The following is a 27,448-nucleotide window of genomic DNA, read 5'->3' on the forward strand; positions in this document are numbered from 1 at the left end:
GGAATTGTCAATAAAATTTGTAAAGCTTTAGGTTTAGAATCAAATCACCAGTGTTGATGTCCTGTCTGAACATTGCAAAGAGTGCATATAAAAAACTCCCACAAAATTTTTCCTTCCCTGATTTAAATTTTGCCCTCATTTCACTACCACCACTGTTCCTTACAATTTACCTCAGTCCACAGGGTGTTTATGTTTTTCTATTTTCACATTTTTCAGTGCTGGGATATCATAAAAGTGGCAACCGTGGCAGGCCTTTCGTGTTGCTCAAATTCCTCTTCGGTAGAAACTCTGCCTCGATCTAAAGTGGCCAGAAAATAGTCTCTATAGAAATGAGTTCTAGGATTATTTGTACATGAATCTTCTCATTCAGGCCCCAGCAAGTGTTTCGGTTCCCTAGTTCTAATTTCCCTATATTGAATGTGAATGTCATTTTGGTGGTTTCGTTTTGTTTGTTTGTTTTAAAGATTTTATTTATTGATGAGAGACACAGAGACATAGGCAGAAGAAGAAGCAGGCTCCCTGCAGGGAGCCTGATGTGGGACTTGATCCCAGAACACCTGGGATCACGCCCTGAGCTGAAGGCAGACTCTCAACCACTGAGCCACCCACGTGCCCCACATTTTGGTGTTTTTTAAAAAAAATTTAGGCCAGTTTTAGGCTCACATCAAACTTGGGCAGAAGCTACAGAAATTTTCCATAGAACCCTGACCCCCGCGCAGGCACAGCCCCCTCCCCCATCATCAACCTCCCCCAGGTGGCTCATTTGTTACAACTGGTGAATCTACATGGTTGACTTCAGGGCTCACTCTATGTCCCACGTTCTATGAATTTGGACAAATGTATAATGATATGTATCCACCATCATAGTGGCATGCAGAGTAGTTTTACTGTCCTGATAGTCCTCATCATCCCACCTATTCATCCCTCCCCTCTAACATGGGGCAAACATTGATTTTTTTTTTTTTTAACTGTCTCCCGTTTTGCCTTTCCCAGAATGTCACATAGTGAGAATTGTATAACAAGTAAGCTTTTCAGACTGGCTGCTTTCACTTAAGAATATGCATTTAAGTTTCCTTCATGGCTCGGTAGCTCCTCTCTTTTTAGTTTCGAGTAAGATTCCATTGCCTGGATGGATCACAGTTTACTTATCGATTCGCCCACTAAAGGACATCTTGGTTGCTTCCAAGTTTTGGCAATTATGAATAAAGCTGCTATGATGGCACACCTGGGTGGCTCAGCCAGTAAAGCATCTGCCTTTGGCTCAGGTCATGATCCTGGGATCTTCTGGGATCGAGCCCCACAACAGGCTTCTTGCTCAGCAAGGAGTTTGCTTCTCCCCTCTCCCCCTGCCATTCCACCCGCTTGTTCTCTCTAATAATATTTAATGTCTAATGTCAAGGAGCCTCTTTTTTTTTTTTTTTAAGGATCCTTGAGGGGAGCCTGACGTGGGACTCAATCCCATGACCTTGGGATCACCACCTGAGCCAAAGGCAGATGCTCAACCACTAAGCCACCCAGGTGCCCCCAAATAAAGAAATCTTTAAAAAAAAAAAAAGCTGAAAAGAACATCCACATGCAGGTTTTTGTGTGAACATAAGTTCTAACTCCTTTGGATGAATACCAAGGGGTGCAATTGCTGGATTATATGGTGAGAATATGTTTAGTTCTGTAATAAAATGCCAAGCCATCTTCCAAAACAGCTGTACCATTTTGTATTCCTGCCAGCCATGAAGGAGAGTTCCTGTTGCTTCACATCCTCCTCAGCAGTTGCTGTTGGCAGCATTTGGATTTTGGCCATTCTAATAGGTATGGAGTGGTAGCTCATTATTTTAATCCACATTTCCTTGATGACATAGGATGTGGAGCATCTTTTCATATGCTTATTTGTCACCTGTATATTTTCTTTGGTGAGATGTCTGTTCAGGTCTTTGGCTGATTTTTAAATCAGGTTGGTTGTTTTGAGTTTTAAGAGTCATTCGTACATTTTGGAAAATAGCCCTTTACCATATACATTCCCCCCCCCCCCATTCTGTGGCTTGTCTTTTCGTTGTCTTGATACAGCACTTATTTTACACCCAGTTTCTCTTTTTTAAAAAGATTATCATATTTTTATTCTTCTTGACAAGTGGTTTATTGTATTTCCCAAGATTCATCTGTAAATATTTAGTTTCTTTTAGCAAACCATTTTTTGAGACATTTTGAGATATTTTTAATCCTTTCAGATTTTTTTTTCTTCTACTAAAAACTGTGGACAGCTCAAATTCAAAATTAATTTTGTTTTCTGCCAAAGACCGTGATTATTTGCTCTTTGAATATTTTGCTTAGCTTTTCTAACTTGTCTAGCCTACCGGCTTTAAGAGTATTCATGAGACCACAGTCATGTATCTGAGAAGTTGCAGGTCATATATGAAAAGCTTGGCGGGGCGGGGGGAGTGGGGCTCCCTGGGTGGCTCAGCAGTTTAGTGCTGCCTTGGCCCAGGGCCTGATTCTGGGGTCCCCCAATCCAGTCCCACGTCGGGCTCCCTGCATGGAGTCTGCTTCTCCCTCCTCCTGTGTCTCTGCCTCTTTCTCTCTCTCTATGTCTATGATAAATAAATAAATAAATCTTTAAAAAAGAAAAGAAAAGAAAAGAAAAGAAAAGAAAAGAAAAAAGAAAAGAAAAGCTTCGGGCTCAGCGGTTTAGCACCTGCCTTTGGCCCAGGGCATGACCCTGGAGACCCAGGATGGAGTCCCACATCGGGCTCCCTGGATGGAGCCTGCCTCTCTCTCTCTCTCTGTGTCTCATGAAATAAATAAAATCTTAAAAAAAAATGCTTCGTCCAGTTGGTCCATCTTTGGGCAGATCCAGAAAAAACCAATTTCAACAGTATATGTAATCTTGGAATCAATCCAAAGAATGCTATTGCTGTTAGGCACCCAGGGCTCATATCTGCAAGTTAAAAAGTCTAGAGCGCTTGCTAAAATCCCCAGGGTCCAAGTCCAGGTCCAGGTCCAGGATTAGTTGTTATTCCCAGGATTACTAAAATGCCTCAGATACTCCTGATTTCTCAGTTCCCCAAGGGAGGAAGCCCCAGACCGCAGGCCTGCTGGCTTCCGAGGCTGCGCAGGGGTTCGCGGGTGCAGGGGGGCCTGGGGGGGCCTGGAGGCGAGCAGGGGAGGCTGGGGCAGGGACACCCCGGGGCCAGCGCAGGGCGGGGCTCGGCAGGGCAGCTCCCCTCCGGCGTCTGCGGGGGTCGCGGGCAAGGGCGGGGCGCGTTGTGAACCCATCTGGTCCGCCGCCCGGGGTGGACGGGGCCGCTCCCGCCGGTCCCGATGGGGTGCGGGGCACACGGAGCCGGCGAGCTGGGACCGGGTCGCGCCAGCCCCGGCGCGGGGACACACTACAGCGACACCAAGCACCGCGCTGCGGCCGGAGGAAGACCCGCCCCTCCCCCAGCCTGGGGCCGTCGGGGGCGGGGCCGTCGGGGGGCGGGGCCGGGGCTGCGCACGCGCCGTGGGGCGGTGCCGGCGGGAGGCGGGTCGCGCATGCGCCGTGGGCCGAGGGCCGCGTGGTGCGCACCTGCTGGCCGGGATTGGGCGGCGGAGGCTTCAGGCCCCGGGGGCGGACCCGGACGTGCGCAGGCGGCGGGGCCACTGAGGCAGGCAGGACTGCGCGGGTGAAACAGCGGCGGCGGGAGGCGGCCGGGGCGCGGCCCCCGAAGCCCGAGGGGAGGGAGAAGGCAACACGGCCGGGGGCCCGGGGCCTGACCCGCCGGACAGCGGCTGGAACCCCCGTGGGGACGTGGGGGAGCCCGCGGCCGTTGCCCCCGCCCTGTGTGCGCCCTGGGCATGGACGCCCGGGTCGGGGTGCCGGCTGGAGTGTGTTGGGGAGCCCCCTAGGTTTGAAGCCAGCAGCCAGCCTTGTGTTGAAGCTTGTCCTGCTGGCTCTGCACCTGTGCACCGGGGGTCCTTGTCCGTAGGGGGTGCCCTGGGTCTTGGGGGTCAGAAGCAAGCAGTGGGAGGCCTGGAGACTGCGCAGCGCTTGGTTCTCAGGGGGCCATGCCCTGTGTCTTGGGCTTGCAGATGGAGGGTGAGGCCGGGCGCCGGCCCCTGGGCGTGTTTAAGTGCCAGCTCTGTGCCCTGACAGCGCCGTACAGCTACGTGGGGCAGAAGCCCTCTGACACCCACTCTGTCGTGTGAGTACACCTGGCTCCTTGGGCTGCTGGCCCAGGAGGCCCCAGGCTGGCGGTCCCTGAGTCTGACACCTGGGTGGTGCTTTATTAGGCCCTGGACGCTGCAGGGGGGCCCTGCGGAGGCACAGGGCAAGGCCCTCGCCCCTTCCTCCCCTTCCTCCCCACTCCACCCGGAGCCCAACACCTGCTCCCGCTGTGGGGTAGAAGCACTGTCCCTGAGGGAGTGAAAGGCCCCGGGGCAGCCCTTTCCTTTGGGGCTGAGCCTTGTTGCCATTCCTCCTGGTTCCCGTGGACGTACTTTCTGAGTGGAAAGCCTGTCCACCCCCCTTGCCCGGGTGGAAGTGAGTCCAAAGGACCAGCTTCTTGTAAATTTGCCCAGAGCCGACCTTGAGTAGAGCCAGTGGGTCCTGGGATTTGAATCATGACCTTTAACTTGTCCTTCATCAAATGCCTTGTCATGAGGAAGCTGACCAGTACGTTGCTCACCCATTGTGTTACTCAGTGGGGCAGGTGGCAGGGGCCAGGGCTTTCTCCTGGGTGGGTTCCTCTGCTTACCAGGAACCTGGGCTGTCATCACAGAATCCCGTTGGTCTCCTTTGATGTGCAGGGTGAGGCCAGGACCTGACACACAGTGTTGGGCGCCCTGGTTCTCCCTGTGTGGGGGAGCAGGTGGCTTGAGAGTAGGTGTCCGCATGCTAGGAGTGTAGGGATGAGCCCTGTGCCCCGTGCACCCGTCCTAGTGGGGCAGGTAGGGGGGTGGGGCCTTGCTTTGCACTGACCTGACTTTTGGTGGGTGAGGAGTGGTTCTCCCAACGCAGCTGTCAGAGCCGAGAGCAGCTCCGATTTCCATTCCAACCTGCTCCCCGATTGCTTGCTCTTTTGTTACTACCCGGTGGCACAGGGGGACCAGCCCCTCCTCCTGTGAGCCCACCCAGGCATGCAGGCCCTGGTGAGGTCCATTCCATGCTACTGCCAAGCTTCAGGCAACGGAGGTTCAGGCCGTTCTGACCTCTGGCGTTACTTACCATCCTGCAGCCTCCTGGAGGAGAGTTACGTCATGAAGGACCCATTCACCCCAGACAAGGACAGATTCCTGGTCCTCGGCTCTCGATGCAGTTTATGCAGCCGGCTGGTGTGCGTGAGCCCGGTGGGTAAGCTGTGTGGGCCAGGGCTGCCTCCCCTCCCTCCCTTCCTCTGGCTGGGACCCTGCACACGGCCGTGGGAAAGGTGACATGTGAGCCTTTCCCAAGGACGGCTTGAGTATCAGCCCCTTCTTGCCTCGGTGATCGTAGGAGCCCCCCAAGTCACATGGGGGGGCAGCTGGTCCACCTGGTTATGGGTAGGACCTGCAGAGGTGAGGAGACAGGCAGAAGGGCGAGCTGGGGTCGGTCGAAGGGTCTCCGTGTTGGCTGTGGAGTGGGTGTGGACAGTTCTGGCCCTCCCCACCGTGCCTGTGGCCACTGGCTGCTCTCTGTGGGACGGTGACCTTCTTCCTACTTGTTCTTGGAGGGACCTTCCCCAGGAAGGAACTGTGCTTTCTCGAGCATTCATTGTGAGCCAGGCCCTGTGCTTGGGGCCTGGTGCACCAGTGCAGGATCCTTTATTCCTGCCCTGAACGTAGCTGTGCAAACCAGTGTTGGCCCCATATCATAGGTGAGGACTCGGAGGTTCAGGGAGGCTGAGTAGGCCCAGGCCACCAGGGGAGTGAGCCTACTGTTGAAAACCCCAGGGATGGGCGGTGGTGTGGCCGTGTGGCTGAGCAGCGTGGCTGCTGTAACCCCAGTGACCCAGCGGTACAGTAGTCCCTGGGCACTCTGCGAGGGGGCAAGGTGCGGGCAAGGCTGCTGTCACAGGCCAGGTTTAAACATCAGCCTCTGTCCCTGAAGGGGCAGAATGACAAGATTGGGCAGGGTGGGAGGAAGCCGCAGCAAGGCAGAGGCCTGGGTGTTCAAGGACATGGGTGGCTGATGGGTGGCTGGGAGGACTCAGCGGGAGAGAAGCAGCTGGGAAATAAGACTGCAAAGGGAAGCTGGGCCAGGGAGGGGGAGAAGCCTTGAATGCCACACTTACACTTTTGGGCCGTACTTGGTGAGCAGAGGAGAGGGTGCTCCAGGTGGTATCCGAGGTCTCCAGCATTGTTGGATGAAGTGCTTGGCTGGTGGCAAGTGAGTCCCCTCTCTTACATGGGAACAGATCTCTTCTGAGCACCGCAGGAAGGACAGCCTTGTCTTAGCCGAGGCACACTCTGAGCTGCTGGAACCCAGAGCCCCCAAAATACAGTGGCCTGATGATAACAGTTTTCCCTTACTTTTTGTACATGTGAGAATCCAGAGCAGGTGGTGCCGCCTGGAAAGGCACTGCTGCCATTCTCAGCACACAGCATCCACTGAGGCTGAGGAGGCTGCTGCAGCTCCCACCATCACACCTGTGCTCCCACCAGCAGGAAGAGACGGGGAGCACATGCCCATCCCTTCAAAGGGCATGCCCGGGAGGTGACGCAGAGCTGCCAGCGACACAGACCCAGCCATGTGGCCACACCCAGTTGCAGAAGGGTCTGGGAAAGTCGTCTGTGGATGGGGCCCTGGGCAGTGGGTCTCAGGGGTTGAGTGGCAGAGGATGGGCACAAGGGAGGGTGGCCCCCATTGCACAGATCTGACCTCCCGCCCAAACCAGCAACCTGCCTTTGGCCTTTATGGTGTGTGTGGCTGCCCCCAGCCCGGTGGTCGCCGAACCCTTGCCCACTGCTGATAACCAGGGAGGGGATGTCGGGTCTCTGACTCTCTAGGTCTGGGCTCTGCTGCTGCTATGCATTGTTATCACTTCACCCGTGATGGAGCCGGGCAGTCCCCAGGGCCCTTCCACGCCATCCTGGCCCTTCCACCCTGGTCGACCCGGGCCTGCTCTCTGACACCTTCACTAGTCTCACTGGGTGATGCTCACCTGCTCAGAACCCCCGACGCCCCACTGTCTGTGGGGTCTGATAGAGGTCGGCTCTCTGCTCCCCGGCAGCCCTCTATGGTCTTTCCTCTTAGGTGATGACCATTCTTGGAGGTGGCTGGCCAGGCCCTGGGCCCTGCTGTCCCCTGTGCCGTTCTGGCCCTGGCCGCCCCATCCTGGCCACCCCCTGCCCAGCTGACCCCACCCCCCCACTCCCCACCGGCTCCTGTACATGGCCAAGGGCTGGCCTCGGAGAAGCCTGCACTGCGCTCCCCGCTCTGGTACTTAGCCCGCATCCTTCCCCGGCCTCTTTCAGGAATGCAGTTTATTCTACTCCAAGAGATTTTGCCTCCCCTGTGTCCGGGACAACATGGACGCCTTCCCTCAGGAAATCCGGCAAGACTTGGAGAAAAGGAAAGCTCCATCGAAGAGGCCTGCCAGCCAGCCTGGCTCTCGGACGTGAGTGCGGCCAGGTGCGGGGGTGGCAGCGGCACCTCTCATGGAGCCCCTGGGCAGCCAGGCCTCTGCACCCGCGGCAGGGATGGGGCTGTACGGGAGCTGTCATGGCAGCCTCATCCCGGGGCGGGCAGGAGCAGCGTCTGCAGAGAGCAGGGGCCCAGCCTGCAGTAGGAAGGGGCCCGGGAGGTGGGCAGAGAAGGCCGTCGGGGGGCAGGCCTCGCGCGTCCAAGAGCCTCCTCGATGCCGAGACCACAGGGCGGGAACTGACGAAGGTCTAGACACCGGCACCGAGGGAAGCCGAGGCTGGGCCGGCTGGGCCTTCCGCCCCCCTCCCCGGACCTGGACCTCTAGGCCGCCCCTCCAGGTCATCCCCTGGCTTCTGTGTACCCGGGGCCAGGCCTGGAGGGCCCTGTGCGGATTCATCAGATCCAGGAATTGCCTCCAGTGACGTGCTGCTCCCCTTGGCCCTGAGGACACAGGAGCGAAGGGACAAAGCCCACTGTCCTGGTCCAGTGTGGGGAGGACCTCTGGTCGCGCTGGGGGTCGTGCCACCCGTGCTGACACGGAGGCAGGAGGGCTGGAGTGAAGACGCGTGCCTTCCCCATCCCGGGGAGTGGAGTCCACGCAGTGAAGACGTCACTCAGTGGGACGGTTCACAGGGAGGTGACCTGCGGGAAGGTGCCTGAGGGGTGTGGGCAGCTGCACTTGGTGATTAGGGGGCCTGGGGCCGGTGGAATTTTACTTCACACCTTCATGATACCTGGATAATGTTTTAAATCTTGACCATGTGTTAGATTCATAATTAAAAACCCAAAGAACCAGTTAATGTTTTGAAACATTTGCAAGACAGATGTTCCCCTTGGCACTCGGACCTGGCGTGCGTGGCTGGGGGTTGGGCGTTGCCACTTGCAGTCTCCTCTGTTTCCGCGGGCTCTGGCCCCAGCCCCAGGCCCAATCCCATTCCCAGGCACAGGGATGCTTTCCCTCCGCCCTCCTGCAGGGCCTCGGAACTTGAGCTGCTCGCTTGCCCCTCTCCACGGGAGACTCAGCACTGGCCCTGGGGCACTCCTTCCCCACGGGCACCCGTCCCCGGGGGCTCCCGCGGCCCCCACCTCGGCAGTGGGTGAGGGGAGAACGAATAAAGAGCTTTTATCAGCCAATCTGCGCACTGGGTTTTATTTCCAGACGCTTCCCCTGCATCACTGCAGGCAAATGGCTGTCATCCTGCGGCCACACTGTCCCAGGTCCATGCTGTGCCTTTGCCTAGAGGCGAAGACCCCTGCGGGCGGGGCCACGCTGGGCTGAGGGCAGACGCTGCTGACGGGGATTTTCACTACATATTCGCCTCCCAGCATCACTCAGAACTCACCGACTGATTTTAAAAAATAGTTTTATTTTTTAAAACCATTAAGGCAACACTGTACCCTGAAATTAACTCCTTACATTCATCAGTCTTACAGCAGGACATTCCAGATACGTACATTCCCATCAACTCAGGACTTGGATCAACAGATGTGATCAGTTCAACCTCCTAGCAGGAAACAGAATAAGACCGAAGATTTCTTGAAATTAAAGTCCTAGTCCTCTAATTGCTCGGAATCGCTATTGGTTAACGTGACTCGGGACGTTGCATTTGCTCTTCTGAGCCCACCCCTGCTCCCTGAGGCTCCAGAGGCCCCCCCAGACCCCGACCCTGACTGAGACACCAGAACCCGCCCTAAAGGATCTCTCTGGAGCTGCCCCCGTTTAGCATGAAGACGAGGGGTCTGTCATCTGAGTATAAGGCACCTAAGTGGTAATGAGGGACACACCAAGATCTTGCCTTGGAAACCTGCACCCGTTGGATGTTCTGACACGTGTTGGCCAAATGCCCTCCCCTCGTCCTTGGGGACCCTGGGGGTAGCACACGGGGACCCCAAGAACACATTCCACCAGGATACTACGAACGAGCCGTGGGAGCCTGGCGGGGCCTGTGGTTTCCGTTGTGTGCTTCTCGGGGGGGAGAGCGGGGGGGTGCTGTCCAGGGGCTGCAGAGAACCCGACGTGCAAATACCCTGTCAGAAGGTTTTGGATTGCCTGAGTTCTTTGGTAATAACCCACAGGTGACAATTCCCTGAAGCGCAGACGGCGGCTTACCACCCGGGAAGAGTTTGGGTCTTCAGGACGCTGCGCGAGCACTTCGTGACTTCAGACCTGGGGCTCTGGCCTCCCGGCTTTGAGGGGGTGCGGGGGACGGTGCAACAGGCTTGCTTGTGCTTCCTGCGTGTGACGCCTGATGAAGGGGACAGATTTACACAGGGAAATGAATTCTGCGTGGCTCGGGAGAGATGAAAAGCCATGTCTGTGTGCGCGTGTGTGCCCGTGTGCACACACATGTGCCACTGCACGTCGGCTGTTCTAGCCCAGCGTCCTTCGTGTTTCCAGTAGGTTCCAAGAGCCAGGCTACTAAGAGTATATGTCAACTGATTTTAAAAGAACCCAAACCTTTGTTATTAGATGCGTGATTATAAGTTAGTAAAATATTTATTCTAAAATTTTTCTTGAACTTGAATCACAGTATTTAAGATACAGCGATCAACATGGTTCTTTTCACCGCACAGTGTAGGAAAATGACACTCAAATACAAATACTGTGATCTTACTGAGAAGGGTACCGAGTGGTATTCACGTATTGTGAGGTACATTTTGTTTGTTTGTTTTTAAGAAAAAAAGGAACAGACCGTCTGTGCTTTTTAAAAGATGGTTTTCCAAAAGTGAATGATTTCTTACTTTGGAAGGATTGATCACTCACTGGTCTTCAGGGCTTGAAGCTTGACTCCTCCCCCCCTCCTTGCCTTGCACGGGCCATGCTGAGGCCAAATGACCCCCTTGGGGCCAGGAACCCTCACATCCAAGCTCACGGGGAGGGCAGGTCTGCACTTGGGTCTGCTGGATGCTGCGGTTCCTCGAATCAGCCAAGTTCAGAGGCTGAGTGTGGGGAGAAGGGGGAGGGGGGAGGAGGCTAGTACATTCCCTTCTCTGGAGAAGCACTTGGGGACGTTCTTCACATTTGACCCGAATTAGCAAACATTTTAAATGAAAAAAACCTGATCCAAAGTCTTAACCCTATCTCTGATGTGTTAAAAAAAAAAAAAAAAGAAAGAAAAGAAAAACAAAAAGAAAAAAGAAAAAACAGTTTCTTAGTTTTTTTTTTTTTTTTTTTAATGCAAATAGTGCATTGAACAGCTACAGGCCATTAGAGTCCTTGACGTTCTCCACTCCTTCCATCAAGATGTGACCCCGAACATGGATGCAGTTTGGTCTGTTCCATTTGGCAAAGAACTCCAAAAGGATGTGGCTGTTTGAGCTTCAGCTGGGCTGCACTGTATGGTCACCTCCCCAACCCCCGGTTTCCGAGAGGTGGGGTTGTCATCGGTGGCACCCGTCTCGTCTGTGTCTCAGACTGAAATGTCGAGAAGCAGATGGTGAGCTGAGAGCCCCCCGCAGGCCCTAGGAGGCGGCCCGGGCAACGCACGCTGGCCTCCAGCCTGTCCCTCACTGTCCTAATGCGTGGGCCACTCCCGCTGCTCTTAGGGGCCTCAGCCCCCTCCGCGGAGACTGAAGACACCCCCTGCACGCCACAAAACCAGCAAAATGGATGGAATTCCGTAATTTGTTTAATGCATGATGATTCACTTTTTTTTTTTTTCCCTTATAAAACTTCCAATACCACCTCTAGTTTGCATTGTGGTTTCCAGAGAAATGTAGTGGATCTCCTATATCCTGAGTCAGACGGAAAGTCACTGCTATTCTTCTTACTCTGGTGCATTTTACAGGCTGTGGGGGTCAAGGATCATTTCCCTGAATTCTATTAAAATGGCACCTAAATATATAACTATATATATCCCAGCAAAACCGTCGACCTCCACCTTCGGAGCCTGGCAAGAATCCTTCATCCCAGGGGAACCCTATAAATCAGCTTGGACCAGGAGTAAAGAGAAGCTGGGCCACTTTCACAGGAGCAGAGCAAGTACAGAGAGCCTGGCTTTGGAGCCGCCCAGTGCCTGGCAGCGCCAACGCCATAAAGACTTTATATGTGGGGAAAACCCAGGAAGCCCTCAGCTGGTGGCAGCGGTCTCAGTTTGTGACTTCCACGGACAGCAGAATGTCCTCGCCATCCTGAGTGGACCCCACTGCCGAGAACTTCAAAGGAAGGCTCTAAGCAAGGGAGCCTTCCGGGGACACCTGCGGTGGGGGGTTGATGGACACCTTCACCCTCTTGACACGAGTTTGCAAGACATTCCAGAGACAGGTGTGGCCGCCGGGTCAAGACAAAAAACCCTCCATCCTGTGTCCAGCGGTTAGGTATCAAATGTGCTTGGTGCCACTGGGGTTTGAAGAAGTGGGGGGGGCATGAGGCAGAAGTGCCTGGAGGCAGCATGGGGGCACAGGTGCATCTACTGGTAGGGAGCCCTTGGAAGAGTCACGGCCCGGCCGCGTGTGCCCGGAGGCATCTCCTTCCAGCCTCTTCTGGCTGGGGTCCCTCTACGAACAGGCTTAGGGAGCCAGCTGAAGGGCAGGGGAGGCCCTCCACACGTGGGTCACTGTAGGAGGTGGCCGCTCCACTTCTCCGAGACCTCGGTCATGCTGGAACGCAACTCCCACAACATGCATTATCTTTGAGGCTCCCTTGAAACAACGAAAGTGCCTCTAAGAAGTCCTACGGCCTTCCACTAGTCGGTGTGTAACCAGGCAAAGGTGTGTAGCTTCTGAGTCTTAACCATAAACGATCGGACGGGAGACGCTCCAGAAGGACCCCGAGTGTTCCACGCACCTTAATTTTAGCTGTGCTTTTCGATGTATCTTACTGAGGTAGCTGTTATGCTGGAGATTTGGGGAAACAGTAGTTGCAAAATTATTAGCTTACTTATCATCATACATTGAACAAAGGAGTTTACTTGTGCCTGGAGCTTCTGCTTGGATCCTAGGATGCTGCCTTGTCTCCGGAACCACCGCAGGATCCTGGAGGCCGCTCGTTTCCTCGGAGCTTCACGCAGCCCAGTGTAGGAAATGCATCCGCAATGCAGAGAGAGACGTTCTCGCTCTTAAAAGGAAGAGAGTCCCTCTGAAAGAGGGGCAGCCCTCCCATGGGTACCCGAAGGCACCGTGCACCGGATTCTCCTCCTGGACCTCACATTCTTACTGACACACGTACACCTACTCTTTAGGTGCTTTAGAGGCATCTCATCCACGAGTGACAGGAAGGCCACAGGGGAAGCTGAGAGCAAGGCGGGAAAAGAGGAGCAGGTGACTGGCACTGCGGTGATACCCAAAGTGCTCCTGCCTCCCGCTCGCGCTGACGCAATTGCAAGCATCCTAGTTTTGTCGATGCTGGGCTTCACCAAAGCGGCCACCGGTGTGGGCAGCCCTCAGGGTGGCAGGGGCAAAATTCCGAGTGTGGGACACCCGACTGGAAAGGCCCAGGAGGAGGAGGGGAGAAGGAGGAGAAAGGATGCTGAGGGATGGGGAGGGAGAGGGCCGGCTGGCTTCCTGGATTTGTCCTTGTCAGCCCTTGCAGACAAAGGCTGTTGGTAATTTTGGGGTCTCGCAGGCGTTTGGCACTTGGTGGCTACAAACAGGGACTTGTTGGAAGAGCGTCAAGGTGGTGACAAGGGGGCTGCCCCCATGTGCTGAGTTCCCCAGCAAAGGAGGGGCTCCATGCTCCGGTCTGAGGCTTCTCGAACCTGTTCTGCTGTATCTACTGCACTCTATGCTGATGTCTACTGAAACCCAGTGGGCAAGAGGGGCGCTTTAACGGGTCCCTCCTGGAAATGCTATGGTATTTTCAACTGGTGAATAGTTCGTCCATATCTGACTGTCGGTGGCCTGAGAAATCTTTGTTTAGGTGGCTCAGATATTCTGTGTGGCAAACAGTGACTATTATTTAAAATGAACGGGAATCTGTGATTTTTGTACTTATCCATAAAAGTGAACCAACTCAAGTGACTTTCGAGCTGAGGTCTCTGCAGCCTCCCTCATGGCCTCACCAGGATCCTGGCCGGTAGCCTCTCTGGGCCCCAGGAGAGCCAAATGCTCACTAATACTCGGAATGCAGAACCTGGGCCTTCCGCAGCCTGGCTGTCCCCGCAGAATGCATGAAATAAGGAGCTTTTAAAAATAAGTTTTATGAAAACAGAGACAGTGAGTCTGGATCCTGGGTCTCGAGGGTCACCTTCCGAGGCCACATCCGTGAATGGCATCTGTCTGGGGCCATGTGAGGAGAGACAGGCCAGTGGTGGCATGGACGGGACACAGACCTGGTGCAGGTCAAGCCACGGCCCTCCAGGCTCACCAGCCCAAGAGGTGGAGAAGAACAATGACACACGTGTGCCCTCCCTCTGACCTTGGATGATCTCTTGACTGCTGTTGTTCACGTGTGGAAATACTTCTGTTTGCTTCCAACAGATCCTCTGACTGGATCATGCAACAAAGAATGAAAACGACCAGTAAGGTTTAATTTTGAAAAGGATGTGCCTGTGGTCACGTTCGCCTTTCCGAGGTGAAGGCCCACTGTTTTACCGTTCTCTGTCCCGTTGCATTTCCATGACGCTGATCTTGGGAACTTTATTGACTTCAACCCTAATCATTCTTCAAGAGCAAATCACAGCAACATTACAGAGTCAAGTTTTCTAGAGACGGAGGGGACAGCGCCCTGTGGGGTCAGGTCCTAAGAGCTGCTGCGAGGCAGGGGGTCAGAGGCAGGTGGCCTGGGACCCCCACCCCTGCACTTCAGGGACCCCGGTCGGCCCAGCCTGGAGGGTGGGGCTGCTGCACCTCCTCTGACAGGACATGTACCTACCATGGTGGACAGAAAGAGTCTGGACAATCACCACCATCAGCACTGCTTTTGTAACTAGACCCAGGTTAAGAAATGATCTTTAAGGCTGAAGCAAATATTTCAGATGTTGGGAAAACCACCCTCCACACGTAATTGGAAAACTGTCACATGAAGGGACTCTATGCCTGCCCTTCTCATTCTCCACATGGTCCCCCTGCCCCCGGGCCCACACTATAAAGGCCCGTGTGCCTCATCTTTTACACTCCCAGGAGCAGCTACCACCACCGAGGGTTAAAAAAATAAAGCTGCGTATTTTAAAAAGCAACACAGGAAAAGACCAAGGAGCTGCCTTGACACATGGGGCCCAAAGACACGTTGGCAACCAACCTGTCGGTTTGCCCCCCGCCCCAAGAAAACACTATCATGGCCCCCAAACAACCTGACTCGGTTGGTTCAGATTTGATAGGAGACAGAGGTCAGAGGGTCGGAGAGCTGACACAGTCTCCGTTTGTCTTGCTCCTGCTGACCACGGGACCACAGACACCAGCTGGAGAAAACAAGCAGAGCGTCAAGTCCGCGGGGGGGGGGGGGGGGGGGGGGAGTCTTGAGACTCAGTTTTCTGGGATCTTCTAGACAAACCTAGAAACAGGCCCTCCTGCCTATTAAGTCACAACCCCCAACACAGTGAAAACCGACCGACTGTTGCATTTGGATAGCTTATCAAATAATCCTTGGAAATTTCAAATCCTCTGATTAAGAAACAGCATGTTAAAAAAAAAAAAAAAGAAACAGCATGTTGTCTTTCTTCAAATTCAGGAAACAGAATTAAAGTCTCCCCAATAAATATTTTGCTGCTTTTAAAAAATAACCTAACCTTTGGATTCATCTAGATTTACAGGATTATAAAAGTTAAAAAGTGCTGATTAGTTTCCAAAACGATACAAAGGAGCGCAAGAGTCAACAGGTGGCAGAAAGAGAAGACAGACCACGTATTTCAAGGTCACCAGTTAATTCAAGGCTACACGGCTAATGTGATATAAAGAAATCTGCATGGATTAACATCAAGTGAGTTAAAATCAGACTGCTGGGCATCATTCCCCTTAATTTTCCAAGAACTGCCTATCAGCTACCTGTCACCGGCGTTTCGACACTTGGCACGCTCTTACAAGTACTGGTGTGAAAAAGAAAGAAATGTGGTCTAGGTTTCCGGTTACCTAGGGCTCATCCGTCCCATTCTCTAAGGTGAAAATGGTGGAATTTGTGCAAAGCAGGCATTGCTCCCAGTTTTCATTTGTAGTGCTGTCGACTTTAAAAGTCCTCGAAGAGCTGCTTGTCGTGCGGTTCGCTCTCAAGCCGTCAGTACATGTCCCTGTAGATTTCCTGCAGCAGGGGGTGCAGGGCTGCGTCCGACTCCGTCTTTTTGATGACCTGCACCAGCTGTGCGTGCTCGGTGACCAGCTGCCGGAGGTCTGCCATTTTTTGAAGGAGTTTTGGGAAGAGAAAGATGTTGTCCGGGTGGTTGGTCTGCAGGTGAAGTTTGAGCACATGCACAATGCCCTCCTGCATTTTTTCAATGTGTCCCACGTTTAGAAGGCCGGGGCGATCTATTCTCAAAAGAAATAAGAGACGGTTGTGATAAACCTCCCACGGACACCTCCTAACTGTTTATGGGTTCGGGAGACCAAACATTCTTACTCTTACACTGCCTTCCAATAACGTTGACTCGGCCGGAAGACAGACCTCGATTCTTCCAAAGTCACTGGGCCTAATGCGCAGACAGGACAAATACTCGATCCTAAGTATTTTTGTACTCCCTTAAGTCGACCAGCTACCCTACACCATGGCCCTTTCATTTTGGATTTCCTTGATGACCACCAATTAGGGGAAAAAACCCAAAACATAGGAGTAATCAGACATTCTGATGACGATTAAAACAACCAGTTTTGTATAATATGAAATGAAATACATCTTGAATCAAAACTAGATATTCAGTTTTAAGTTCTCCACCACTGTTTTAAGGATTGCGTTAGACTGGGTTTTGTGGTAAAAAGCACTCGTTAGGGGAACAGATGCTAGGAATCTTCCAATATGAATCTGCTGCATAGACAGTGGAGTGAGATGTGAGTGGTAGATGCTACCTCGATGGGGTGCCGACGAGCCCCAGGAATGCCTGAGATCCGGTGCAGGCAGTTCAACGTGTACACCACACGCCCTCCCTGGGGCAGCTCAACCGCAGGCACCAGACCTCCTGGGACAGAGGAATGCACACGTCCTGGGCACACGGGTCTTTGGTCTAGAGTATTCCCTGTCCCCACTGCCATCCAATAGGCAGTGCTCTCTTTAAGGCCCCACTCCTTACTAGGGTTGTTAAAAGTGCTGCTAAGGATGTGGACTTTTTCATTGCTTTTTCTGGGGTTGTAAAATGAATATAATTACTAACTTTTTAAAAGGAGAGATTAAAAAAACAGAAAGTGAATTCCCCTCGTAAGGTTTAAGGTATACCACACCAGACACTTTTCTGTACATAGGATTGATATATGATTTTTTTTTTTGAGAGAGGGAGAAATGGAGAGCATGTGCGGTGAGACTCCCCACTCAGTGCAGGGCCCAATGTGGGGCTGGATCTCACGACCTTGAGATCATGACCTGAGCTGAAATCAAGAGTCACATGCTTAACTGACTGAGCTGACCGGGCGCCCCGGGATTGATAAGCGATTATAACTTCTTTTAGAAAACTCTGCTCGTACTACCTATAAATGGTTGTGCGCTTGCTTTTTACTCACAGCACTACATCTCGAGCATACAAAGGACAATGTAGATTATGTACAACTGTTTTTGCATTTTACATTTTTTGCCAGAGCAGAAGGACTCCCTCCACCTGACTGGGGGCAGCTGAACAGTAACAGGAACAGGCCTTGTGGGGCTTCCAGCGTCTGGGCGTCTGTGGCCAGCCTCAGCCCTGCAAGTCAGCAAACCGTGCAGGACAGTACAGCTTCTGGCAGTTTGCGGCAGTGGTCGGTGGTCACCCCCCTTGGCCTCCCTGGGGGCTGGGTGAGGTCAGCTGAGTTTACGGTATAGGGATGACCTTCTTATACCAGGACAGGGTTATTTAAAGGAACATGACACTGAGCCAAAATTCTGGGAGCTGCAGAGCCAGCTTCCTTGCAGAGAGGCCCAGATTTTCCTTCACTGGGATCCATTTCCTTTGGCAAAGCAAACTGCAAACCTGCCAGTGAGCTACTGATATTTTTCATTATGAAATGGAATAAATATACCAATGGTGAAATAAACTGCACTAACATCTGTACGGCCCTTTATAGAATACTGCCTATAATACGGATATAACACTATAATAATAGAATTATATAACAGTAACATGATACACTGTACATTGTAACATAATTCTTTCTAATATATATTAAATATATTAGATAAAACTATATTACCACTACACCTAATATATTATGTTTGATATGATTATATTATGATTACAAATAGAATATTACATATACAACATAATTATGAATGGGACATATTCATTTACTGCACAACTATGTGTTTATATATAATAATGTATGCTGTTATGTGATATGATAGGATATAAATCTCACTGAATTCCAATCGGCGGCGATGTAGGGGCATAGACGCCCTCCCATCTGCCAGCGCATGCTCCACTGTGCATGATGCACGCGTGCACCAAGAGGCTGCAGGTGACACGGCGCTGGGTTACGTCAACGACTTACCTCCACAGCAAATGATAGCAGCCACAAAAAGGGAGATGTCGCTGTCATCTAGCTCCAGTGCATTGAACTTCATCGCAAAATCAAACTTTGGTTCCATGATATCACAGAACGGTTTCCTTAGGCTCTTTAGGAACTCACGAGTTATAAAGCCATTTCCATAGGCTACCAGCATCCCGTCTTTATTCATCACAGAAGACAGCATCGCAAATATGGCCTCATACACTCCATATTTCAGTAGAGTGACCTGATCATTCAAGTCCAAGTTCGCGAAGCCAGGGATGGACTTGGCGAACTCCGTGAGCTCCGTGACGGTCTCCACAGATGTGCACTGGCAGCAGTGGAAGATGCGAACCTCTGCCTCCTTGTTCTGGATGCCATTGGCCACCAGCTTGGCCACCAGAGTCTTCTCAGCCATGCACAACGTCTCCATGTCATGTATGACAAAGGGCTGCAAAGAAAGACATGGAAGTGAGCCAGGTAACTGCTGGTAGGCTGTCCTCTTAATTATCGGTGAGCTGATCAGCAGCCACTGTCTGCAGATCACCTGCAGAGAAGCGAAATGTGAACAAAACGCAGTCTCTGTCCTGAAGTAACCTCAGAATTGGCTGGGGACACAAAGACATTCGGAGAGAACTAACGGCATATATCAGTAAGACAGTAATCATCGTTGCCTCACACCAAGTGGGGATTTCATCGCCGTGAAAGTGAAGTCCTGATTTCAGCAATATAGCTAAGAAGAGAGTATTTGCAAAGCACTTTTAATATTTTATAATATTCTCTGAACTCCTAAATACTACTGCGATGGCCCTAATTATAGTAATTTTAAATTTTTATCACCAAAGTACAGGTGACACACAGTGTCATGTGAGTTTCAGGTGCCCAACATACCGATTTAGCAGGTCTACACATCACGCAGTGCCCGCTCCGACGGAGTGGAGTCACCAGACAACGTAACTACGACGCCGCTGACAACAGTCCCCATGCTGTCCTTTTCATTCCCAGGGCTTATTTATTTTATAACTAAAAAAAATCTGTGCTTTCACCTCTTTCGCTCATCCCGCAAGAATTCTCAATTTTACCATTTTATGAACTTTGGAGGTAACCATCGTTATCTGACATTGACTGCCATGTGACTAGGTTTGGGGAGTAAACATACAGAACTCAGAAAGTTGGCATTTGCGTAGCAATCAGCAAACAAGCATTGTTAAGCCCTTGCTCTTTGGGGATAAACTGGGAAAAACCTGAAGCACCCTCGTTTCCCTGTGTGTAAGACTAAAATCTTCATTTTGGTGCTCTGTGTTCTGGAAGAAGCACCGAACCGCAGTGCTGGCAACTTCCATGTTGCCTTACCATTTGCTTCTAAGCCCACGGGTCCTGCCATTTTCTAAGGATCCAGTTGGAGGAAAGAAGAGACTGTTGGCCGTATTATTTGAAGCCAGCATGCCCGGAAGGGATTATATATCTGGTGGGGCACAGGAGAACGGACATAAATGTTTTGTGCTGTTGGCCAAAACACACACCGGATCTGTGTGCAGAGCAGAAGAAATGCCAGGCTCTGAGGGATCTCTCTGACTTATAATATGTTCTACCAATCAGTAACAAGGCGGGCCAAAGTATTATTTTCCATTTCTACCAGGATAGTTTTTTTTTTTAAGATTTTATTTATTTATTCATTTTTTAAAAATATTTTATTTATTTATTCCTGAGAGACAGAGAGAGAGAGAGAGAGAGAGAGGGAGGGAGGGAGAGGCAGAGACACAGGCAGAGGGAGAAGCAGGCTCCCTGCAAGGAGTCAGATGTGGGACTCGAATGTGGGAACCACTCGAATCTGGGATCGCACCCTGAGTCAAAGGCAGACACCCAACCGCTGAGCCACCCAGGCGTCCCTCTACCAGGATACTTAAATGTGGAATGCATAAGCAGCTCGTTATTTTAAGCCTCACTCTGCCAATGGGCAAAATATATCACCAACCCTGTATGTGGCCCCGTGGCATGATGTGGTCCCTATTTCTGGGCCCCCAAGAGCATCTGGAAGAACCATAGCCCAAAACCACCTGCAGGGCACCTGGAGGGCGTACTTATCTCAGAAGCAAGGCAGATGTGTTGGCACATGGCAAGGGGTTGTCTCTGAAATGTTTAAACAAAATCAGAATTTGCAATACAGGGTTGGACAAAACAATAATTTGATTCTACATCTGAAGAAAGGGGATACTCTAAAAATTACCCACGAAAAAAAAAATAAAAATAAAATAAAAATAAAAATTACCCACGAACGAGTGAAAACATTCTGAATACAAAAGCCTGAGTCCTGAATATCTCAAGTGTGACTGAGGAACACTAAAGTTGTCTCCCTCCAAAGACTGGAAGAAGCAGGCCACGTTACCATTGTTCGGGGGCAGTTCTGCTTCACTTGAAGTAGCTCAGAGCAAAGGCATGAACATTCTAGGGTGGACGGGAGGGATGCTCTTGAAGGATACATAGCAGTAACCCTTCGATTCCAGTAAACACGCTAGTAGGCCACCTTGGCTGTATCACTGGCTTTGTAAAAAAGTACATAAAAGCATTAAAAACAAAGGTTGTGTGGCCCGAAGACATCTGGGAAATGCTGAGTTCTGTGAAGTTAGGGCCTCCAAAAACCTCGACCGCAGCACGGATGCACCGCAAAGCTTCAGCAACAGGCCAGGCCAGGCAGCGGTGCCCCAAGTGTGTGATCACAGAGGACTTGCATCCTTCACTAGAGTATCTTGCAGGACTGGCCACAGAATTTGCAGGATTCAGAGCAAAATGAAAACATGGGGCCTGTCATTCAAAAATGATGAAGAATTTCAAGAGAGTGACAGCGGGGCGTTAAATGCCAACGTGAGGCCCAGGCCTCGTGAAACAGGACACACACCCATGAAACCCGCCCAGGACTAGTTTTATGTGAAACATACTCTCGTAAATGGGGATGCGACTGGTACAAATACTTTGTTTTACTTTTATAAAATTATCACTTGGATTTTAAGAAGGCAGGGCCTCATTAACAGACAAAATTAGAAACCATCTGAATTCAAAACCAGTGCTAACATTAAGAAACCAACGTTTATGGAAGCTCAAGAGAAAATGCATATACTAACACACTTGATAAACACTGTTGATAAGACTATTTTTAAGAATCCATGCTGCTTATATTTAACTATGGAATGCGCCTTTTATACTTAAGTTTGGAAATGAATGTATCTGACATCACAGGTGGTCATTGTAGATAAATAAAGCATGTTGTCACGAGTTTAAACAGCACGAGGGAGAAAGCTACCCAGCCTCCCCCACAAATTATGCCCCACCGAGACCAGAAGGTTCTCCTAACTGACAACTATCACTGCACTCACACCTGACGCTGCTCTGTATGTGTTAATGACAATACTGACAAGAACTCGTCTTCACATACATCTAAATAGTATTTTCCACATAAAGTCAGGCAGCACCATCTTTCAGGAAGAATTTAATTGTGATTGGTAGAATTGCTTTGGATGAAACCATTTAATAAGCTTCTGGTTAGGTTTTACTACACATTTCTAGAAACAGTATAAAATATTAAGTATATTTTTCAATCTTAAGGCAACTGAAGTCATGGGTATACTATTTCAACAGAACACAGTGGGCAAAACCCCACCATGGGGTGAATCATTTCAGGATGGTGCCCAGAAGGCCCCCTGTCCTGAAGATTTCAAAATGCTGAGAGTAATGTGGGAAGCCTTCTTTTTTTTGGGGGGGGGGGTAAGCCTTCTCAAAACAAGTGTTAGAGTCTATTCTCAGCCACATGCCAAAAATTCATCCCCTTGCTTCATTCATTCTTCTCAGATAAGACACTTGACTCTGTTACTGGCTTTCTGCAACGGACTCATGGTTTTGTCTAAAATTCACTTATCTTCTCAGAGGACACAGATTTTCCATAACTGAAGACACTCAAAGACTGAAGATTATTCCTGACAATTCCGAGCTCTTTGTTTATCTCTGAGACAAACATACGCTGTCCCCTTCATTTGAATGAAGTTGTGACATGTTTGTGACATTACAAAGTAGCAGTAGTACTACTATATGACTGTCGCACAAATAGCGCTAAATAATTGTTTTTTTTTTTTTTTAATCTGAACACCCTCCCCTGGGTTCCAGAGGCGCAACGAGCTTCTAAAGCCAGAAGCGAGCTGGAGCAGGGGCGGGCGTGCAGTGCACCTGCACGGGGCTGCGGCCTGGGCCCTTGGCTGCAAACCTCACATAAGAGGTGCAGACTTCAGCGCTCCTCACCGTCTCATTGCCTGTGGCCTCCTGGAATGTCTTCCTGTGACATTCTTAACACCTCACATGTCAACACACCAACTTTCTAAGACACTGTTGAAAAGCATGACTTTTGGAAGCCAAGTTCAGATGGGACTGGTGAGCCTGTCCTCTGTGTGTCAGCTCAGCTTCCACCCCTGCCGTCCTCAAGTCAAGGGCCAACCAGGGACCTGACGAGCAATATCTAGGTGATTAGGGGCCTGATAGGCTCTGCCCAGGTGACTTGGGACCCTGGCCGTCTCCTGGCCTCTGGTTCTGAAATCTCAAGTGCTCAAACCAGCCCATGACCAGACAGAAACATTCACTGTCCCTCCCATCACTCCCTGCCCTCAGCTAAAACCCATCTTTTCCCCAAAATAATGGAATCTACGTGCTTCCAGCAGCTTCATTCCTCCTCCAACACCGTTTCCCCACCATCCCATAGCATCCCTCTCCTGGCTCACCGAGCCTCCTAACCAGTTCTAGGCGAGCTGCAGGTCTTGTGTTACATGATCTAGAGGCCATGGAAAATAGGAAAACAGAGGCTGTGTCCTGCACTGGGAGCTCCAGGCTCCCCAGAAGTGCCTCATTGGGCTGGGTGGGGAGACGGGGGAGGGACATGACCTCATCATGCAGAGATCTGGGGAGGTGGTCGCAGGCGTAGAGAGCACAATCATGGGAACACAGGCCACACCTGCATGCTGCCTTTCAGACTGGCCCGCAGTCTCTGGTTCGGAGGTGGAGGGCAGGAGCAGGCACTTGTCCCCTAGCAGTACACGCTGATTTCTGTCCTCCTGTGCCCCTCCATCGCCCCGTGTACGGTGAAGCCCAAGCCTTGATTTTGAGTCTCTTATTTATTTCCTTAAGACCAAAATACAGGGACACCTGGGTGGCTCAGGGGTTGAGCATCTGCCTTCAGCTCAGGGCATGACCCCGGGGTCCTGGGATCGAGTCCCACATCAGGCTCCCTGCATGGAGCCTGCTTCTCCCTCTGCCTGTGTCTCTGCCTCTCTCTCTCTATGTCTCATGAATAAATAAATAAAATCTTAAAAAAAAAAAAGACCAAAATACAGATTCCTCCCCAAGAGGAACTGCTCAGATGGTATCAGCTGGGGCCAAGGGCAATGGGGGTCCTTCTGAGAGCGTGTGGATCTCAGTGGGGTATGCAGAAGGATACTCCATGGGAACGAAATTAATATTAAGAGTGTTTGGTTAAGAGTAAAGTCGACTTTTAAGGTCCCTTTAAATTCTAAAAACCCAAGACAGAAAGAGAAGATCTCAAAGAGATCAGAATTTTGGGTTACTATAATATGGGGCTCTCCTAATCATTTCCAGGAGAGAAATTCAAAGTTAAAAGGTTACTTTGCTTTCACCCGTGTGATCCAGAAAGGGTCTAATTTATAAAAGCCCCTGGGGCCTCCCAGCATGGGTGTGGCTTTACCAATTTAATAGAGTTTGCTCTAGCCCTTCTGTAATGTCTCAGCCTATTTAATTGGAGAATTTTACTGAAGAATTAAAGACTCAGTAAAAGAGAGGTTTGGTTTGTTCATGAAAGTAAGTAGCTTGTGAAATACTTCATTTTCCTGTGACTAAAATTCCAGCTTGTAATTCCCAATCAGGCTTGGTTTAAGCTACTCATTAGTACGAATTAAACCTGTTTCGCCATGCTTGTAGGAAAATGCAAAATATCTTCATTAGCCAACCTTGGGCCGGCTCCTCTTTGAAGCAGCTCTGAGATTAGTTCTGCACCGGACACAGAGACTGTGCTGACTGCGGGGTGGGGAACCGGTCACGGATTGTGGGGCCAGGTGGCAGGGTGCAGGGCTGGGGGCGAGTGGCAGGGCAGGGGGCCGAGTGTTCTGCAGAAAAGGCCCAGAACTGTCCAGAGATGACAATAAAGTCTCTGTAAACAAACAGCCCTTTCTAAACCCAGAGATGTCCTTGCCTTTTCAGTGAAGACATAGGAGTGAGGGGTGAGGGGTCGCGGGGCAGTGGGGGTCAGAGAGGAGGAAGGAGATTTAGGGCAAGGATGCTAGAACACGTGCTGAATAGAAGAAAATGCTTTCATTTTCTGACATGAAAATAGAGATTTAAGAAAATATAGGGGTTCCTTGGGTGGCTCAGCGGTTTGGTGCCTGCCTTTGGCCCGGGGCGTGATCCTGTGGTCCTAGGATCAAGTCCCGTGTCGGGCTCCCTGTATGGAGCCTGCTTCTCCCTCTGCCTGTGTCTCTGCCTCTCTCTCTCTATGTCTATTGTAAATAAATAAATAAATCTTTAAAAACAGAAAAAGAAAAAATAGAGGTTTTTAAAAAATGTACCTAAGAAAGATCACTAAGCTATTAACCAGATTTTTTTTTTTTTTTTTTTTTGTGCATTAATTACAGAGTCATCATAGTGACCTGGCTGCTAGGAGCTCTGAGGCGGAGCGAACCCAGAGGATGGGGTTGCTGAGAAGCTGCGGCCTCTGGACTGCTGCTTGCATCCACTGCCCAGGGCACAGACACCGCTGCCTCCTCAGCCCTCCCCGAGGCTCCAGCTACCCTGCAGCCCAGAAGCCACCTCTGGCCAGATGAGAAGCAGCAGCGAGGACACCTACCGGGTTGTTGCTGGCCTTCCCTGCGAGGATGACCCGGGCTTTGACTTTGTTCATGTTGAAGTTCTTGAGGTAGGCCTCGTAAATTCTCTTGGCCAGGGACTTGAGATCTGCTGTCTCTGCGTCTTCTGGGTCCTGTTCACAGGTGAGAATTTCCGCTTTCAGTTTTGCTTTTTCTGATCGTGGCATTCTTCCAAAGCGGATGGCTGGGGACACGGGAGAGAACGGGAGCAGAGGTGAGGTCTCTGGCGTGTGGCAGTGACGGGCCCGGTGGAGTGCATGCCCCGGGAATCAACCATGGACGAAAAGCCACCCCTCAGGACTAGCCAATGTTCTGCTCTGGGGAGAGGAAAAGAAAACCCAACCCTCCTTCAATCCTGGGGTTTTTCCAAAGGCCAAAAGGAAAGGCAACACCGTCACTCATTTGGGCAACAGGATTGGCTGGAGGTCATTTACTGTCATTATGTCCAAAACTGACCCTTAGTTCAGGGAGATGGGAGTGACCCCTAGGGCGAGTTCAGGTGACACCTTTCTTTTTTGTCCAGATGATAGACATGCACCTGCTAGGAACTAGTCATTTAGACTTGCCTTTGCATCGCCATTGGCATGTTCTAAAATGACAGGACAGGTTCAGAATAATGACATCCGCAATGGGGGACGGTGTTTACAAAACATGTGCTCCGTGCAGATGCTGTGACCAATCTGGCCACCCAGGGGTTTGCAATGGGTCCGAAAGCCTTCAATGGAAGTCTTACCGTGTGGAGGGTCTCAGAGGAGTTCCAGGAGCTCTGCTGCATCTCGGCTGTGTGACTTTTCCCTTCTTAGGCTATTCTGGTCGCAAAATGATCTGGGCCCTAAGTGGTGTTGCCGTGCATTCACTCAGAATGCAGTCGGCGGCGACCAGACACGGGAGGTAAGCTGAGGCATGGGGCTGGGGAACACGCTAGACAACCTTACCTACCATTATGGGACATCCCGACCGAAAGGCACTTGTGGAAACGACAATATTGGCACTTATTCCGGTTCTTTTTCTGAATTTTGCAGCTGCGGTCACATTTGTCATAGGCCAGCTTCAGCCGGATGGTTCGCCGGAAGAAACCCTGTGGGATGGATGCACGGTTGGGGGGGGCCACGGATGCCAGGGAGTCAATGTCGTGGCTCTACTCACGTTTCCTGTCGCTCACGTATTGTACTTTGCAAGAGGCCCGAAATTAGTAAAATCGTTCTAAGTGGTCTGCCTTAATTGGGACAAACTGAAAAATTTAAATTTCATGACATGTAAAATGAAGAACTAACAGAACGAAGCAAATTTCGAAGTAGTTTCAAGGCATCCTCGTCTGGCTTGGGAAGACACAATTATAGTCTCCCAGAGTCACCAAGTCCCGTTCCGACTCGTATAAGTGTCACCTTCCCCCTCCTACGCATGTCCAGGTTTCTAGGCATTTTTTGTAAGAGAATATGAACTCCCTAAAAAGGCAAAAATGATAATATACCGTACTAAAAGGAGGCCAACCATTTGTAAATAATGTTCTCACTTTACCAAAGCATCTTAAACTCTTCCCAGTAAGAAGCTTCGGTGTTTCGTCTGTGTAAACACCAAAACGTAACAAAAGGAACTCGGGCCCGCCAGCTAGGACACGCCACTTTGCAAGTAGCTTTTTTTTTTTTTTTTTTACAGGTTCATGGTCAGAGGCTTGTGAAGGCCCCTGCGTTTGCTTTGGTTCCTTTTCCCATTTGCTTCCCACTCATTCCCACACATTTCGGGTGGCACAGGTCCGGCAGGCCTGCAGGAGGGAGACAGCAATTTCTTGGGGGGGGGGGGGACAGGAGGGGAGATTGAAGCCTCCCAAGCTGGATGTCCAGGTCTGTAAAGTGGGACGGCCAGAGAAGGCACAGGGTCATGAGGGGGTGGAAAAGAGGGTTCTAACATCAGCAGACAGAGCCGGCCCCACCAGCGTGGCCCTTTCCGCCGCGGTCCAGGCCTCCAGGACCGGCCCGGGCTCAGGTGCAGCATCAGCGTGTCCAGGATGCACGTCGTGTCTGCACCAGGAAAGGCCATGGCATCTTCCAGAAGTCAATCAGCTGTCTCAGCGCACACACGGGAAGGGGATTCCTGACTCACCAAACACTGAGAGTCCTAGATCCTCCACATGTCAAGTACAGGAAGTACTAAAACTGAGCGTACAGAAAATTCTAGAAGCGTGATGCGGGGTCCTGATATCCCTGATTGCCACGAGGATTGCTGCCCACCTCACCCAAGAGGAATGAAAGGAAGTGGGCTCCCGGACCCCAGATTCAAATAAAGAGCTCGTCTCTCTGTCCTGGGGCCTCTGTTCCTAAAAATGCACTTCTTCGGGTTATTTAGCGGGCAGGCCCGGCAATCTGCCACGGCCCCTCGGGAGGGAGAAATGTACACCCAACTGAGGCCAGTCTCT

The 27,448-nt window shown here is 51.1% G+C and overlaps 2 protein-coding genes across 17 annotated transcripts in view; one reads left to right on the forward strand and one right to left on the reverse strand.

The window, feature by feature from the left end:
- Positions 1 to 3,509: 3,509 nt before the first annotated feature.
- Positions 3,510 to 26,670, forward strand: CDPF1 (cysteine rich DPF motif domain containing 1). 6 transcript variants are annotated; one of them, XR_013388932.1, is made up of 6 exons: positions 3,510 to 3,642; positions 4,063 to 4,175; positions 5,208 to 5,319; positions 7,426 to 7,568; positions 24,805 to 25,926; positions 26,058 to 26,670. XR_013388932.1 is itself a non-coding variant. In XM_077914101.1 (5 exons), exons 1-5 carry the CDS (start codon positions 3,526 to 3,528, stop codon positions 9,133 to 9,135), a joined length of 600 nt encoding a protein of 199 aa, XP_077770227.1. In that variant the 5' UTR covers positions 3,510 to 3,525; the 3' UTR covers positions 9,136 to 9,515. The 6 variants fall into 6 exon arrangements, 5 of the variants coding, with proteins under 5 accessions (XP_077770227.1, XP_077770228.1, XP_077770230.1 ...); XM_077914101.1 differs by lacking the exons at positions 24,805 to 25,926; positions 26,058 to 26,670 and adding an exon at positions 9,021 to 9,515; XM_077914104.1 differs by lacking the exons at positions 24,805 to 25,926; positions 26,058 to 26,670 and adding an exon at positions 9,021 to 9,515 and having other exon boundaries at positions 3,541 to 3,638.
- PPARA (peroxisome proliferator activated receptor alpha) overlaps positions 8,942 to 27,448 on the reverse strand; it is a 72,918-nt gene continuing 54,411 nt past the window's right edge. For 8 of the 11 annotated variants that reach the window (XM_077914097.1, XM_077914096.1, XM_077914093.1 and 5 more), the window contains 5 exons: positions 25,975 to 26,113; positions 25,017 to 25,219; positions 18,128 to 18,575; positions 15,599 to 15,988; positions 10,073 to 14,931 (listed from right to left, as the gene is read on the reverse strand). In XM_077914097.1, coding sequence (XP_077770223.1) covers positions 15,741 to 15,988; positions 18,128 to 18,575; positions 25,017 to 25,219; positions 25,975 to 26,113 — 1,038 coding nt within the window. In that variant the 3' untranslated portion in view covers positions 10,073 to 14,931; positions 15,599 to 15,740. Of the gene's footprint in view, positions 9,841 to 10,072; positions 14,932 to 15,376; positions 15,989 to 18,127; positions 18,576 to 25,016; positions 25,220 to 25,974; positions 26,114 to 27,448 lie in introns of those variants that run through there. The other 3 variants (XM_077914092.1, XM_077914095.1, XM_077914091.1) reach the window with 3 other exon arrangements.

The sequence above is a fragment of the Canis aureus genome, chromosome 11, assembly GCF_053574225.1.
Source record: "Canis aureus isolate CA01 chromosome 11, VMU_Caureus_v.1.0, whole genome shotgun sequence".
Taxonomy (NCBI): domain Eukaryota; kingdom Metazoa; phylum Chordata; class Mammalia; order Carnivora; family Canidae; genus Canis; species Canis aureus.